The 18,124-nt window shown below is 37.5% G+C and overlaps 1 protein-coding gene across 1 annotated transcript; it reads right to left on the bottom strand.

Annotated features, from left to right (window-relative positions):
- Window positions 1–1,438: 1,438 nt before the first annotated feature.
- Window positions 1,439–12,638, bottom strand: LOC139121354 (Krueppel-like factor 13). Its single transcript, XM_070686173.1, has 2 exons — window positions 11,780–12,638; window positions 1,439–7,158 (listed from the first exon to the last, which is right to left on the bottom strand). Exons 1-2 carry the CDS (start codon window positions 12,321–12,323, stop codon window positions 6,950–6,952), a joined length of 753 nt encoding a protein of 250 aa, XP_070542274.1. The 5' UTR covers window positions 12,324–12,638; the 3' UTR covers window positions 1,439–6,949.
- Window positions 12,639–18,124: the final 5,486 nt, after the last annotated feature.

The following is an 18,124-nucleotide window of genomic DNA, read 5'->3' as shown; positions in this document are numbered from 1 at the left end:
ACATCACTGTAGCAATGTATCACTTTTATATGAAGAATTGGGGAATTGGATGTCTTTCCTTTTTCAAAACTAAAGCGTATTGTATTATTTGTTTGTTCATTTGTTTATTAAGTTTGTGTAAAGCTGTGTAGCCATGACAGTTTATTTATGCTGATGGCAGGCTTTTTCACTATAATTTTATTAATTTAACTTGTTGAAGAAAAAAGCTGTTTTTATAATTATCCTATCTATGTTTGCATCTCAGTGGTTTCTGACGATTGTTTACATCCTACTGCATAGAAAAAATGTCTGCCACTATGCAACCTCCAGATTGCCTTTTATATGAGTCTTTATTGCCCAGCTTTTGACAATTAAATTCATTTCATAAATCAGTTACAGTTACAGTTACTTTGTCCTCTTTCTACAGCATGTTAAAATACCTAGTATTTGGCTTCATGACGTGCCGGTAGATTGTACATATGTATGACATGCATCATTAATGTTGATATCTTAATTAAAGTCTTGACCTGAATTCAATCATCAACAATAACATTGTAAGTTGCATCCATGCACATCACATTGCTAAGTAAAATATTATTGATTGGCCTAGATATAGCTGGAGGATTTCCCTGAGGTGAGGTCTGGGTTTGGTGGGGGAATTCCCCCTCCACATAAATACTTGGTGGGGAAAACCCAGTATACAACACTAAAAGCTCTGCATGTCATAAACTGTATGTCATGTGTCATAACGACTGATAAGACATGAGCATTGAAATGTCAAACCATCAACCTGACACTCAGGTTTACCCAATGGATCAAATTTTCACACTTTATTGACCTTGAACTAGTAGTACATTTTACTTGCATTATGCCAAACACTGGAAGAGAAAATTTGAAATCCAAATCCCATTGTTTCAAGTTCTTTATACCATCTTGTATAAGTGTGTGACCTCTCATATCTTAGCCTAGAATCTATTCATCCGCTTGCCTCTGTACCTCCGACCCACAGGTTGGAGGTACAGAGGCAAGCAGACGAATAGATTCTAGGCTACTCATATCTCGGATGAGAAAGGAGTCTTGGCGCATGTAAACTGTTGTATGACCCACCTGCTCATTACTTAAAAGACGACAATGCAAAGTTGCGTACCTACACATCCCATTCACAAACTGAATTAACACCAATTTACTGACTTGTTTTCATGAGTTTCTTCATTTTTAGAGATTGATCATACACTTTGAATAATGTGTCACAGTGCTGTTTCAACATTGACAAGAAATTAACCAAGTTGACATCAAAACATCACATACATGAGCAGAACGTTATTTGAGACACCTATGAATTCTGCATGTTTTCCCCCTCAAAATAATTCTACCCACACTCGGAGACACACGAGCTCTTTTCAAACGATTCTCTCATGGAATTCATGGCATTCAAAGACACAAAACTCACACAAGAAACTTTCATTTGATAGTTTTATTGATAAATCTCAAGGTCTATTAAATTAAGTACAATATTGTGATGAACAAAAAAAGAAGATAAAAGGGGACTAAACACACACACACATCTGAAAGGCAGAATTCCACTAGTACTTTCACTGTGAACAGCTTAGAGTAGACCATAACATAATAACTTATCCTTGTGCAATAAAAAGACAGTAAACACTCACAAAATTAGATAATGAACACTTGATTAAATAATGGGAATATATATTGATAGACAATTAATTAAAAGATTCTGACAAATATTGAGTGTATTATTTGCAAGGATTTAGACACTTTGAAGTTAGTCATCTGGAAGCTACCGTACTGCACACTTCTGAAGTTGTAAATTGACAAAAACCTGATCCATAGCGTTTTCACACCCTCTGACTTCAGACACAGACATAACACATACTTGTACAAATTGAAATTTCCATTTGCCGATTAATTCTTTTTCTTGGCAAAGCACTCTTTTTTTTTAAATAGTTGTAACAATATTAATTATCATAAAAATCATCACAACCTGTTTTTAATATCAGTCACATTGTAAAATCCTGAATACAAAAATAGTTTATTGGAGTGCAGTAACACATTACTACTTTCAGCATACCATCTCGTGGGAATGTAATGTTCAGAAAAAAAGGTATGTACCCTTGAGCCTTGGCAACTTCAGGCAAATCTGACCTCTTGGTCAGGGGGACCCTTTTCATTAGCACCATTTACAACAAAAGGAAGTTCAAACTCCGACGTGTTTCAAATCTTGTGAAAAGTGAAACTCACAGAAACTTCACTGAAAATCATAAAGATTTCAGCACAAGTGCAGATAAGTGGATGGCACACAATAGTCACACTAATTATTAGTAACCTAAGGACTCGTTAGGGTTAAGACTCGCCAGTAACCTAGGGAGTCATTAGCACTACAACTCACTAGTAACTTAGGGAGTCCCTGGGGCGAGGAGTGGAAATGGTGTACTCATGGCTAGAAAGTCTTATGAAATCTGTCGAGTTCATATCTGTAGGTTTGTGTCCACTTCTCTCCACTTGTGCCAACTTTTCCCTGCATTAAAATTTAGATCTTAGACCAACTGTCTCCACAAATGATGACAATAAAAGCAATTTTCAGACTGTCTCTGCTGGCCTGTTTCATAAATTACAAGTCAGAAGCACCCATCACCCACTATGGCTGTATTACAATCTATCATTATTCCAAGACATATACCCTCATGACAGATACACAACTTTTGAAATGTCATTTGTTATTGATTCTGTAAGGCAGTGATTTACAAACTCTGAACCAAACTGCATACTTTGACACTGCCGTGTAATATATAGAATATCCCTTTCTTATACAAAACCAATCTCTATAAAACCTTGGTGCTTTTTCCACCATGAAGTCAGAAGCATTTCTCTGAGCAAAAAACAATATCAACAACAACAACTTTCAAAATCAGCACTGCGCAACAAAGTATTTAGGTTTAAAAGAAAATTCTGCAAAAAATATATCTTACTTTGTCTTAGATTATACCTTTTTAATTCTCATGACATAGAAAGTCAGCAAATATCGCATCAACTGCCACAAATTCCTCAGGAAGTATACAAGAGTTGGAAAGTTACATAAAAAGAGCAGCATATCAGAGAGAATGTCTGTAAATTCAGTTTCAAGAACCTTGACACCCACAACCCACATCTTGTAATTTTTCTTAGCAAAGGATAAGAAAATGAAATATCAAAACTGTTCCATTCTTAGTTGCAGTTATACGTAGCATAAACGCACAAGCCTCTACATATTTGGTCCATTTGCAGGGTTTAGCCTGCTTAAACTTACACAAACATTTTCTCCCACACAAACTTGAACATTACATTGCATATTTCTTTCAAATCTTGTCAGCATTTCGTAGAATAAACTTCCATTCCATGCTAAAGTGACACCACTAACTACCCCAAAGAAAAACATTTCATAATAAATCCAATTAGATCAAGTGAAGAATGTTCCTTTCAGAACAAATATTCATTGCACTCCACAACATTTTCAATACTTTCCAGTACCAGGTAAAACCATTTTTTCTGAACTTTTGTGAATAATTACACAATTTTACGTGATCTCAAATAACTAATTATTGATAGAATGGCTTTGTATGCAGCAACAAGCAAAATCTATATACAAATATGACAGCTAATATGCCAGAGGCATGACTGTATCTTACAAGTTATATTATACAACATAAAACTGTAATAAACATTTCTTCAATTCATTCACTCAAAAGATTTCTGCCAATTTGCTTGTTCAAAATAGATTTTCAAACAATAAATTGACATCATCATTTGCAAAACACATCAGGTAGGATTCACTTTTCCAAAATTCAAAATTCAGCCCAGCAGCATTCCCCCAGTCTCTCAGACTCTAAAATGATTTTTTGGCAGCATGACAGTAGTCAATATTTATTCACCACCTATGACAAAGGAAAATATGAAATCGATAGAACCCTCTCAACAATAGTTTAGATGAAACAGAATTAATAGGTTGACATGTGGTGGGCATGTACTCTTTCATTATAATGTTGACATTTCTAAAACATCACAACCACATGCAGAGTAGAATGATACATATTTAATAGACAATACACATGAAACTATTCAATCAAATTCGGGTTTTGAGAGGAAAAATGTCTCACTGAAGTGAAATAGAAAGGCATGGCTTCTGCTCAAAAAAAGTTAAACGAAAAATGTTGTTTGTTTTTCTAGCACACTTTGATTTAATCATCATATTGAACAACATTCCAAACAACCAATAAATTTGATCACAATAATTATTGTCAGAACTTTCTTAAATGTTTCCTTGTCTTCAAAATAAAGAGTTTGTGGCTTCAAACTTTGCTGTTTGCATTTCAGCTCAATTCCTGAGGACCAAGACAGCAGTACATACCAAAAAAAAAAAATTCATATTCCCCACCTCACCCCTCCCTCTAAGAACAGATGTCAGGGGCCTACTTCAGTAAAGTAGCAGACTATCTGTGGAACAGACACACAGACAAAACAAGTGACTCTGCCCTGCAATTCAGAACTTTCACCAATACTGAATCAACCTGGCAAGATACACATCAGGCATGGCACACACATTTGTAAATGTAAATTTTTCAGTCTTCTTTCGGGATTAATCTCACACAGTATGAAGGTAAAATGCCTCCCCTTGGTGTCAGCAACAGCTTAACCACCTCAACAAATTGCAGCACACGACATGAGAACGACCAGAGTCAACATAACTTCATTCACATATTCATTCCTTCTAACAGATGACTGGTTTCTTTTGGCGAATATTCAAACAATTATTGCTGTATAGAGATTGATTAGAGAGAAATCATGTGTTACTAAGTATTAAAGCCCAGAAACACACTCTCTCTAAGATATGAAATCCATGTGATAAAATGTCTATTGGTCCAAATTTTTCAGATAAATTTTGACAAGATCTATTTGCTCGTTGCATTGTATCTGCAAGGCATGATTGTAAATCATTACAGACTAACTTTGACTTTTTTTACATACAATGACAAAAACAAATAAAGAATGTGTGACACCTCATTGCTTAGTTTTCTCTATGGTTTGACTTGAAAAAACACTAACAAAAAATGTAAGTTTGCGATAAAATTTCCTATGTAGGATCCATACGTGGACCCATTGTCTGAAGCTGTTGCTATGTTGTTGTGCTCTGTGATACATGCATGGATGATGACGATACTGTGAGCGGAAACCAGACATTGGACATCTTTGAAGAACACACAGCACTGGTTACAGTGCAATCCTACCAACAATTATCCAGTTGCATTCCCAACTCCCTCCCTTCTAAATGTTTCAGATAGTACGGTACAAATTACTTCACCAGAATATTGGAATCTGGTGGGAGGCAGCTATCGCTGTACAGGAGTGTAAACTGGACTCTGTGATAAAGTTCCCTGTTATGGAAGTGGGTGCACTCTCTGTAAGAACTATATCCGATTGTTAAATTGTCGACTATTGTCGTCGATTCTTTGGATTTCTATTGCCAAAACAACCTTTCTTAGGTAAAATGGGTGTTCCCATGATTTCACAACCATATGACAATATGCAACAGTCTTCAAAGATTACACGCAATGGCATTGTCCCTCATCACAGCACACACAACCAAATCACAAACGAAATAGATATTTGGCAGCAGATACCGACAGACAATGAAAACCTTTTTCATCTGGGGCTTGGATAAGACTGACCCCTGAGATGAATATGAAAATAAACCACCACCTGATTTTCTTTTTAAAAAATTCAACACATTTAAACAAATTAATATAATTGTAATTCACTGAAACAGATAAATAGTTGAATATGATATATACCAAAAAAAAGAAGAAAGAAAAAATAAAGATCATGATTGCTTTCAGTAATACAAATGATAGATTGCTTTCGAGTACTAGACCAGCCAGTATTTAAGCAATAGTATGTTATTGATAACAAAATATGTTCTACCAAGTTTCAAGTGCTCAGGTATCGGTTAATCACAGCCTAAATGAGCAGTGACTCAGCTTTCAAAGTAAAAAACAAAAATTTTGAGCAATTTTCATTTTTGATTGAGGAATATTTTTTTCAGTTTTCTTTATCATTAAATTCTTTTCATCATTAATTATTGCTTCCTAGTGTATTTTTTTTTTTCATGAAAATAACGTTGGAAGACTTACACAACAGTCATGAAATTCATATCCCTTCTCTGAGGTATGATTTATTTTTATACCCCTCTCTACTTGAAACTTGGAAGTTTTTCACTGCATTTTTGATTGAAGGATTCAATGTATCTGCGAGTTGAAAAATAATACAATCACACAACAAGTGTCAAAACCTGATGATACTTTTGTTTTTCTTCTTAAGCGATGATCACACTAGAAAGTTTTCATGACATAACAGTGGATGTGAGAGTGTGTCACTCAGAAAAGGTCAAACAGCATAAATTATGATGATTATGCCTTTCTATCAGGCAATAATTCTAACCTGCTACAGCAGATTTTCTGGATCACATGTTTTCTACATTCGTGGAAAACCTCAAAGAAGTATCATAAATATTCCTACATTAGAAGTGATACCACAAATAAACTGAACTTTGACACATCACCGAAATTTTTGTTGTTGTCATTGACAGCGCATTACCATTCTTCCTTTCCATTGAAAGTTGAAAAACAGAAAATGCATATCAGATGAAACAGCACATTCTGTAATACAAACTGCATTGATTTTTCCACCAATAACTCTGATAAAGTCTACATAGTTTATAAGACTCATGAGTACTGTTGGAAAATTTGCAAATATTGGAAATTTTTTTTCCAAGTATTGATCAGTAGGCAAACCTGAGAAGTTTTCATTTGTGTCATGTAAAGACGAGAACAACGTTCTCTTTCAGCGTCCTGAACTGTTCTCGACATTTGTAATGATGCAGAGTATTTTTCATCCATGAAGCCTCGCTCCATTTCTTGTTTTACTTGTTTTTCTTAATCATGCTGGGGTGGAAGTTGGCGTGGCGACGGGCATGCTTCATGAGGTGGTCACTGCGCATGAATCGTTTCTCGCATATCGGACAGGCAAAGCGTTTCTCACCGGTGTGTGTACGGTAGTGTCTGGCCAGTTCATCTGATCTGGCAAACTTCTTGTTGCATTCCGGCCAGGAACAGGGGAACGGTCTTTCACCTGGAAATGTGAAGTGACAAAGAACAGATTATAATAGATTGCAAGATGAAACTTCAAAAGAGATTATGATATTGACATTATACAAATTACGATCTGCACCTACAATTTGAAATTAAATAGTTTTCACCATGTTTCTATAAAATTTACATACTTTGAGTCTATGTTGAACTTAAATTTCATCAGCAATGTTATCAGTGACACGTGGGAAATCACTTTTGGCTAATTTTGAGAATTTCTGCACAAAAGTGAAAATGAAGATCAATATTTTTACCAAAAGATGAGCAAATCCATCTTTTCTAAACTTTAAAATCCCTGTGAAGACTGAAATGAAAGCAATGACTGGTTTTTGAATACTAAATATGTTTTTTTACAGGAATTGCGTGATACCTAAAATGAAACTGCAAACAAATCTTTGGTAGCATAGTTTCTGTGAAAGATGACAAACACATTTCTGGGTACCACATCATACATAGTTGACCTCTATGGAATGTTGACTTTAAGACTGCAGAACAGCTGATAGGATCTTCCCAACACTTGCTGCTAACAATCACTTTGCTCTGATACAAAATAAATTTCTACAAATCGCAGAATTCATACTTGGAATTGTGTCGATAAATATTGTTGACAAAGTAATTCATCTTAGGGAGTCACAAGAGTGAATCATACCGTCACCATCTGATTGGTGACAATTCACTGAAATAATTATGGGGTTTTTTTACAATTTTGGTAGATTCCCATAAATAATGTGACAACATCATACTTCACAACGGCACTCACGTCCCTGAACCACTTTCACTGAAAACACAGATTGTGAGTTGTTTCTGTCACTGCTCTTATGTCATCTTGACATTTGTGTAAACATTGGAAAGCTGCCAAATGTAAAGAGAGTTCGAGTCGAATAAAAACGACGGAACAAACAGAAGTTAACATTAACATTTTTAACAGTTTCTTGTTGGCAGTGTTAAAAGGCTGGTGCAATGCTGCAGAATGTAGAATTGCTGAGAGTTACAAATTTCAGTTTACCGCTGCAAACCTTGTCAAAAATGAAATTGTCACAAATTTTCTGAAGTATGAACAAAGATATGAAGACTGATGCTTCGGTTGACTGATTGAAATGAGTATGTTAACGTTTTGAAGCATTTTCTTTGAAAACCGACCAAAATTTATGCCCTGAAAAATAAAACTGACTGATTGCTTGACCATATTCCAATTGCAACCCCAGTTTATAATTACAGCTGTGGGTTTAACATTTCACAAAACAATCCTTTTGTCTGTATTGGCCTTGCATGGACAGATAGAAGAGAACTGCTTGCATCTCAGACAACAATAACTCTATACACTTCCTGTTATGTCTGACTCCACAGGACCAGTCAGAGACCATCAGTTATTTCACAACGGCAAATTGAACAAAAAATCCCATCACAAAGAAGCATCATTACCATAAAGCATGCTGGAGTACAGATTTCCCCTTGTGACAAATACACAGATGCAATTTTTCGATGACAAATTAGGTACACACTGACTATTTGACATTGATGCTGTATATCACAGGGGCAGTTTGCTTTTTTGACACAAAGTTTATCATACTGGGTGATCTGGGGTTTCTAATATTAGAAACAGCTATCTATTGCCAATCCCTCCACACAACTGCAGTGCTGGAAGTAGAGCATTCCTTTGTGCAGGCCCACAGGCCAAGGTCTCCCTGTTTACAAACGGCACCAGTTCCTCGGTAGCCACGCCCCACTGACCTAGCTCCGGGTTCCTATGGGAACAGCTGGCACACGTATCTATTGAACGCCACCTTTCTTTTGCACTGTAACCATGGCACCATTCATAATGCCCACCTGAACTGACCTTTAAGGACACATGCATCTGATTGCCACGGTTTAGGTCTCCGGTTATTTAGTATCAAATATATTAACGTTGCTATCACACTGTATGCCCTTGGCCCTAGCTTCATGGAACATCTGTGCATATCTCTATTTTTTTTTTTCAATTTTATGGGAAAATTAGTCAATTTTCTTTTGAAAGCTTCCAGTTTTAAGCCATTACACAGCATATTGTCTGTAAGTTGCACAACATGTGGAAACACCCATATCTAAATATAGATATGTGACAGGCTGCAAATTATTCATCTTCTCTTGAAAAGCTTATTATCATTCATGGTATTTACAATCTCATTTTTCACAGGATCATGACAAAAATGTATTTTCTCTCAATTTCTCTGATTTCCTCGCACTGTTGGAGACGTTAAGATGTATACTATATATAATAGATTACTTCAGTTTCTTCAAAGGTTGGAGGTGAAACAGCACTAACCCAGGAACACAGGCTAAAATTCATATTCTAATATTAAAAATACATCTTACTTCAATAAAAGTTATCAAGGAATATCAGTAAAAACCATATGTATATAAGAAAAAAAACATTCAAGCAATAAAATGAAAAGAACAAAAAGTAAACAAGTCAACACATATGATCAACAATTGATCTATTATATTCTTTGATGGGAAAACAATGGCTTCTAACTGGAGCTACAAATGATATTTTATTTTAATGTGATGATACCTAGACTTATATGATTTTTTAATATTAACGTTTAAACACTAAACTACTTGGCAGCACGCTTATTTGGACAATAAATTTAGGTTCATTTACCGATGGATTCTGCCCAGCCCTCTCAGTAAACACAGCTGGACCATCTCATCACAGGGAAATGCCCTACGCAAGAAACAGAGGTATTACATCAGTACCTCCATCAGATTTGCAATCCAGTGATAGCCTTTGTTAAACCAGCTGAATTGCCCACCAGAAGAACCACGTACCTAAATACCTTGGTATTGAACTCTGACTGGCTTGACCTCTGAACTATGCTACACAACTGTTAGATCCAAGCAAATAAATGAAAATGGATGCCTCAGTCTGGTTAAACCAGCAAAATAAACATTTTCATTTTTTTAAATATTTTGGAAATTCCCTTTCAACGACAGTATCAGCAGGATCGAAGATAAGTTGGCACCACTTTTCAGTGTGCACATATAACCAAGGTACCAACGAAACAACTTCACAAGTACACACATATCAATCATACCATCTGCTCCACTGCAAAAGCAAAAGATGATGGCCCCATAACTGATAACTAAGTTTTATCGAACAAAAGTTGCTGAACTAAAAGGTTTCGCCGAGCCTGATACCCATTGGTCTGTCTGGGTCATGTTGACTGAGCAATCCACTGCTTGATAACATTTCGACAGACTCCCCGTTTCCCTGCACCTGATACATGATATAAATGAGTAATATTTGACAAAAAAGATAAGTCAAGGGTGAAAACGGTTGAACTTCCCCTGGGAAAGAAATGAATTGTTCTCTTCTCAAGATACCGTTACCATGTGTGGGTAGAACTTCAAGGTCAACGAGGCAGACTACCTCTCTACCAGACAGAGGTGGGCGTTTCCTTCCGATAACACACTTTCCCCCCCAAACAAAAGAATGCGACACTGCATGCAACAATATACAAAACGAATCCAGACAAAGACATGGTGGACATCTACTTTTTGTTATCACAAAATTCTCATTTTAGATATTGTTAGGATAAACGAGGCAGAGAGCGAGATTAAGTTGGTTTATTGGCGGTATCCAACTTCTGATGACTTCCTGTATGGAAAGCATATCGGTGTGTAATGATTGCGGGGTATTGTGTATTCGAAGTAGAGCATGAATAATCAAACCTTTAAAGCAAAAAAAAAAACACGGTCTCGTTTGCATAATACACTTCACATGCAAACAGCACCATGACTTTCAACAGATTAATTGGCAGAGACAATAGTGTCAATGAGTCACGACGCGCCGCGCCGTCAGCGTACCATGGCTTCTATGAAAGACGCATTCTGTACACTCCCCCACCATGGCAGCTGCACATATGCAAAGTGGGTGTTGCCACCTTTGGCACACTTTTTTTTCGGCGCTTCCATAATTGCGCCCGTACTTGTATACAGTAACAGACAAAAACTTCACTCCCTTAAAAATAAACTCACTCGTGTGTTTTTCATTTACGTCTTCGCTTATGGGAATCTTTCACCGTTTTTAGCGCTTTCTGTTTTCATAGCCGCTCAGACGATAAATGATGTCCATATGTACAAGTTTAGTTTAGACTGACTAGTTTATCAGAAAAAATAAAAACATTTCCATAACCGACCTGCTATGCGGTTGGAAAGACTGCATCGTTTTAAAATAAGTGTAAAAGCCGTTACAGATCATATCATTGCAGCACGCGGCGGGATTGTCTTGACTTGTTTTATATCCCACGATATAGGGGACACGCCTACCAAGTACTTGCTCTCCAACGAATGCGTCACAAAGGTGACGAGCAAATATCCCATTCCGCGCTGAAACCACAAGTTCTGCATTTTTTTGCTACATTAAACCAAAACTTGACGATTTAAGATGAATTAAATCGGTCTGGTGGTAGCTGTTGTGGCAAATGGTCGGAGGGCATATAGATACTCTGCTTTATTTGTCCCATGTTTTTAACAGCTGATCGCCATGCCGGCGTGGTGTAAACCAGTTAACGGGTAGTCCGGCAGCTAATTTTTGACAGAAATACTGTAGCACATCTACTTACCCGTGTGTGTCCTCAAATGTGCTTTTAAATGTGATGATTTTCCATACACCTTCTCGCAACCTCGGTAGTGACAGCGATGTTTTTTGGGAGTTGGCCCCTGCACACTTTTCCTGACTCGTTTGGGTCTTTGTCTCCCGCCCGCGCTCATCGTACATGGCGAGGTAGGTGGGGCACTTTTTGACGACCGTTTTCGTTCGGAATTGAAGTCCATTTCAGCGTCACTTCCAATACTGGGAATGACTTCTGGTTCCTGGAGTGAAGGATATACATTAACTGGTGAATTTGTCTGCGATCTTGGCCTGTGCTTGTTTAAATCTGTGAGAATTCGCGCCACCATGAACAAAGGATTTGGTAGCTGTAAGTTATTGTCCTCGCTACCAGCTGGAACTGCGACACACTCTGCCGTCTGATTGCTAAGCATAGTTGGCTGGGGTTTAGGGTTTTGTAACGACATCGCCATCGACAATAAACACTCTGCAGCAAACTTGGCCTCGGGTTCTCGCTGTCTGACAAAGTCCGCCTGTGCTTCTGTTGAGGTAGCCATTGTACCTGGCGAAAATTCGGTCCCCGGTAGGTTTGTTGTCCGGCGCGATCAATGAAGATCTACCACACCGGCGAACGTGTTACCGGCAGTTGAGTTGTCAATATTCAAAACCCGATCAGTCGACTGCCGAAGAAACTCTCGATCCGCTCGACTAATTGACTATGGTGAAATAAGGCTGCGATCACCGACGAAAACGCTGTTGTTATGAGGGATTTTCCGTCGTCAAATGAGAAAATCGCTATTTTCGGCGTGCACTGTTTCTTTGTTGCGAAACGATGTGGTCCTGTCACACAATGATTATGAAATTTGCATATAGTGGGCGTGGTGAGCAGTTGGCGACCTTCAGCGGCACGTTTCTATCTCGATTTCTATTGGCCAAAACTAGTCACATGGGGCAAACGAGTAGCTTCGACAAGGTGACAGTGATCGCCGTACTCTCAGACGTACTCCCGGCGTACGTACACTGTAAAGGTAAATAAAGAAAGATTGACCTAACCTTGGGTTTTTTACCCGAACAGCAAACCTTGACTCTTCATTGCAGCAAGAGAAATAGTACGCGAACAGAGCAGGCGCCTGTCAGCCACCGCCGTAGGCTTTTGTTGCGAAGTGGATTGAATAAATTTATATACAATTTTTTTTCATGTGAAAAACAGCCAGGTTGGAAAATTTGAGAACATTTGAACGCAGGTTAGTTTTCCTGCTATAAATTGAAATTTGGTTTTTGTAAAATTTAACGTTTTCACAACGATCGCGTTTCAGGAAAATTCCTAAATGTCGGGTTTTTTAATGACGATTTTTAGTATTTTCTAATTTTTGGGTTCTATATTTAGCTAATTATGCCTAAATGCCGGTGTGTAAAATTACATAGGCCTAAATGTACTAATATGTACGCTCTATTTTAACGATATATGTAAACTTTAACTTAAATCTGAGTACAAATTTAACTACCTATATTTTATTTTCCTTTCACCTATAGAGAGCGCAATTTGACCCCTGATTACTAACGTAATTGAACACGAACCTTTGATATTTCCGCTGGTACAACATACCAGATCAAAGACAACGTGAACGTCCTTCATCCTTAAAGTTCATGAACTTGAACTCTTGAGTTTAATCGTCTATCAAGTGGAGGTCGTCAATTGGGTAAATTGCCAACAGCCGCGTTGGGAATGACATTTTGATGACTTTGTCAACACAGCAGGCAATTCAGTGTAATCAGCGAACGCGCATCACAGAGCCAATGATCAAATATTACATAATTTCATTGAAAAGATAAACAAGACTTCGGGCATCAGTGACAGGAGCTGAGTGAAATAGGACAAGTAGGAAATCCCATGCAGTTCGATGCAGCTGTCGTTTGTGGAGTCTGTGGCCTTTAATGCGCATGTCTGCCCATGTACTTTCTCTTTTGAATGTCTAATTTGTTTCGGATACTCTCAACGCTGAATCTGACTACCCATATCGCGACACGATTTTGATCCTATAGAAATAAATTTTATGTGACAAAACATAGAAAAAACACGTGTGTTTGCATTTTTCTCTATCTGGTGAATTTTTAAATATTTTTAGAAGCGTTATCAGATAAATGACCTTTCTATTATGAAGAAATTATAATCACCAAAAATTACAGATCGAACAATATCCCCGTGTCGAGGTTATGAAAGATCATATACTGTTGGTATTACTTGGCGATGGAAAGGGGTCATGAACATAAATTATTATGAGCGGATGGTCGAAGATAAAATTAAATATTGCAAGAGTATAAATGTTGACTGGCCATCGAAAAAATGGAATTCTGGAATCGAGGTTCCTTTGCTCTGTTAACTGCTGAATAATTATGTGAAATTTTTGGACGTGAAAATAATCTGTACGTCCCCATCTTGACCGCCCCTATAACGCTCCAATGGTTCGCCCCGAGAGAGAGAGAGAGAGAGAGAGAGAGAGAGAGAGAGAGAGAGAGAGAGAGAGAGAGAGAGTTTATGTGCACACAGACGTGGCCATCTTCAATATTCTATAACATTTGAAAAAGTACATGGTCATTCCTATTCAGAGCCCTTGCAAAATATAATTGTGGATCTCTGACATCTGGTTCAAGCATCATGCGATAGAACAATACAGTGCTTAGGGGTGGACCATTTGATATCCTGGGGGTCAAATTCCCAGCGAATACCAATGAAAAAAAATTCAGCCAGAGGGGCCAAGGGAAAAAAAAGATGGCTCACTAAAGTGAAAGGAAAAAAATCCATCAAAAGTTACTTTCTGGAACACATTTTTTTATTTTCAGGGCGCCCTTCGGGCGCAAATCGAAGACTGTCAGATACACAATGGTTCTTTGGCCAAATACATTTACGGAGTGCTATATTTAGATTTTAAATGTCTTCCTCATAGTTCGATCCCAAGGGTATAATTGTGGTCAGTACATGTAGCGACTTTTTGGCTTATTTATAACTTATATGTAAAGGAAAGGAATGTGGAGGGGGGGTCACTCAAAATATTGAAAACTTCAAGGGGGTTCCTTAAAATGCAGAGCGGAAGAACGTGGATTACTCAATTTTTTGTGCGAAATAAATTGAATTACCTCTCAGACTGTACCATTGCACATATCAATTTCATTTCGTTGCGGGAGGGGGCCTCCTCTCGTGCTCTCCCCATGGGGTGTTTTAACAGTTTTACTAGTAAAAGACAAATTGAAAACACCTCCCAGATTGCACCAGACTGCACCATTGCACACATCAATTTCTCAAATTTTCACAGGATCTAGGACAAAACTGAACTGTTGTGAATTCATCCTTTATTATCACAGAAACATATATTTTAATTGACTTCAGTTCAATAACCATTTTGACAACTAACCATACCGTATTCAGGCTTTTCATTAGAAGCTGGCAGCTGGAGAAATAACACAAGAAGGTCACAGATTTTCCATTCCTGCATATTCTTTGGTCTTCAATCTCTGGCAAACTGAGAACTGTTTTTTACAAAATGTATTGTCATTGTTTGGTTGTTGAATATTTTGACTCAAGCTCTGATCATGCAAAAAATGTAATAAAAATATCAGTATTCGATGTCATTTTCAAAAAATTTTACCGAGTGAAAAATAAATTGAAACACCTCTTAGATTGAACCAATACACACATCAATTTTCAATCCAGACGCCTGAGGGGGATCCCCCTCTCGTGCTCTCTCCGTTGGGGTGTTTTTGTGTTTCTACTTAGAAAAAAAATTAATAACACCTCTCAGATTGCACTAGACTGCAGCATTGCACACATCAATTTCTCGAAATTGCCATGCAAGACAGGGACAGCCCCTCTGACAATTCCCCCCTCATTAGCTCGCGTGTACTCCCCCTGTACTTTCAAATTCTGCCCAGTCAGATATAATGGTGAAAACCCTGTCATGATTCACTTCCAAATTAAACAATACTATATGGTTGGATACTGGTTATCCCGTGAGCTTTTATATCTGTATTTTGTTGTCACTTTCTGCTGTATTTTTGTATATATATGTACTGGTTTTAAAACTTTTACAACACTATAATTTTCGCCCCCAGTGTCAAAAACTTAGGAGTCACACATCGACTCTAACATGAATATGTGTGAACATGTGCAGAATATTTGCAAAGCTGCATACATTCAAATTATATATAGACAAATTAGCTCTACTCGTCACTCTCTCTCCTTACAGGCTACTCAAACGTTGGTCTCTGCACTTGTTCTGTCTCGTTTAGATTATTGCAATTGTCTCCTCTTTGGTTGCCCTAAACAGCTTATAGACAAGTTGCAAAGAGTGCAAAATGCTGCCGCTCGTCTCGTCTGTAATGCTAAAAGGTACGATCATGTCCAACCCCTTTTGCAAAATTACACTGGCTGCCTATTAGTTCTCGTATCCACTATACAAGTTGTATCTACTTGCTTCAATTCAGTTACGGGTACAGGACCGCAATATCTCTCTGAACTTCTACATCAATACACTCCAAAAAGACAACTCCGTTGTTCCTCAGATTCTCGACTTCTCGGAATTCCAAGAGTTTCCACAAAGACTTTTTGCGAGAGATCTTTCTCTTATATTGGCCCTGCATTAAGGAACAAACTTCCTTCTGACCTTCGCAGTAGTTTAACTTTTTTCGTTTTCCTAGTCTCCAGTCCCGGTGGTTCATTCATTTCCCCTGTTATTTTTTATTTTTGTTACTTAGTGCGCTAGAGCTCTGTTCAGAGATTAGGCGCATTACAAATGTACTTTATTATTATTATTATTATTTTAAAGGGGGGGGGGAGTCAGTCAAAATTTCTGAGTTAGAGAGGGGGTACTCAAATTCATTATGGTTGGCGGGGGGTTACTCGATAATAATGGCGGCTCTCTAACGATGCATGTTTAGGAACAAAGTGCGATTCCTTCATCAGTCACTCGAATTGTTTTGTTTTCCCACATGTTAGTTAGATGGTAAATGGTAAATATATGTACAAGCATTTTGTGTTCCAACTGATTATCTAATGCGCAACATTTTACTCCGCACACAGAAGAGGACTGTACATTTGTTGTTGGGAAAAAAGTATCCAAATGAGGAGTGCGAAAAAAAAAGTTACCAGTAATCAGAGAGTGAAAAATAATTAAACAGTGGATCAGGTACGAAAAAAAATGCAACCTCTTAAATCTTCCAGACCCTCTCCCCCAAGATATCAAATGGTTCACCCCTTACGCCTATAGAGTGTGAAGGGAGCCGGTCTCCATATGGAGGCTTCCGTTAACTCTCCAAAGATGGTCTATCACATATCAGAAAATCAGACTCAATATAACCTCTCGAATATCTTTATTGGATGGTTAGAAAATGATCAACGAACATCCAAGACATGACACATGTTTTGGACGTCACGTGATGAGAAAATTCAGTATGCAACCTAAATGAATTTGAACTTGACCTTTTTTTACTGTATGCATGCACATCTTCATCTCCGCCATAATTTGTTTACTTCCTGAAACTGTTCCGTGAGACTCGATTTGAACAAAATGCTTTGGTTTTATTTGGTAAAATTGTGATGTGGGTTGCGAAGAGTCCCTGATAAAGATATGTTGGCTTCGCTGTATGAGACTCACGTCGTTTTGAAAGTTCATACCAAAGTGTCCATATCTGACATATATTCGCCACACAACACTTTGAATATCAAAGAAGTACAACAAAACGTTACTAATCATCACTTCGTTTGCGTCATCTGCGACTAGTAACAACGATGTTGATTATAACTATATCATTGTACATGTATAAATGATTCATAATCTTATTAACCCAAAATCTGTGTTTTTGTTAAGTTTATAAATCTATAAACTTTCCATGCCAGGATTCTTTAAATGAGTGTCATCTGCGACTAGAAACAAAGATTTTGATCATTACTATATCATTATGTAAATGGCCAATATTCGTAAATCTGTATTTTTTGTTAAGTCTAATGTCGTCATTTATGACGAATACATTTCCGTGTCACGCTGAAGTGTCAGTCCTTTTGACGTAATCATTTTATCGACAGAGAAGATGACGTTGATAAAGTAAAAAGGTTTGCCAAACCGAGAAAATGCTCTCATTTTAATTTCTCACAGCTATTTCGAAATTTATCGGTGCTTTGACAAGGCATAGTTCTGAAATGTTTTCTCGGGTAATTCAAAATAGTAAAACAGTGAACTTTTCCATTGGCAATGAATTAATTGCAAGGAATTTGGCAGCCTCGTCATCATGAATTTCCACTGACAAGTATGAAACTTGGTTTATGGTCTGACCATTCTAGCCAACATCCAAAGTTTTACAACGTCAC

Source organism: Ptychodera flava, chromosome 21, assembly GCF_041260155.1.
Source record: "Ptychodera flava strain L36383 chromosome 21, AS_Pfla_20210202, whole genome shotgun sequence".
NCBI classification, from domain to species: domain Eukaryota; kingdom Metazoa; phylum Hemichordata; class Enteropneusta; family Ptychoderidae; genus Ptychodera; species Ptychodera flava.
Note: the sequence above shows the minus strand (reverse complement) of the source record. Positions and strands in the feature narration are given on the sequence as shown.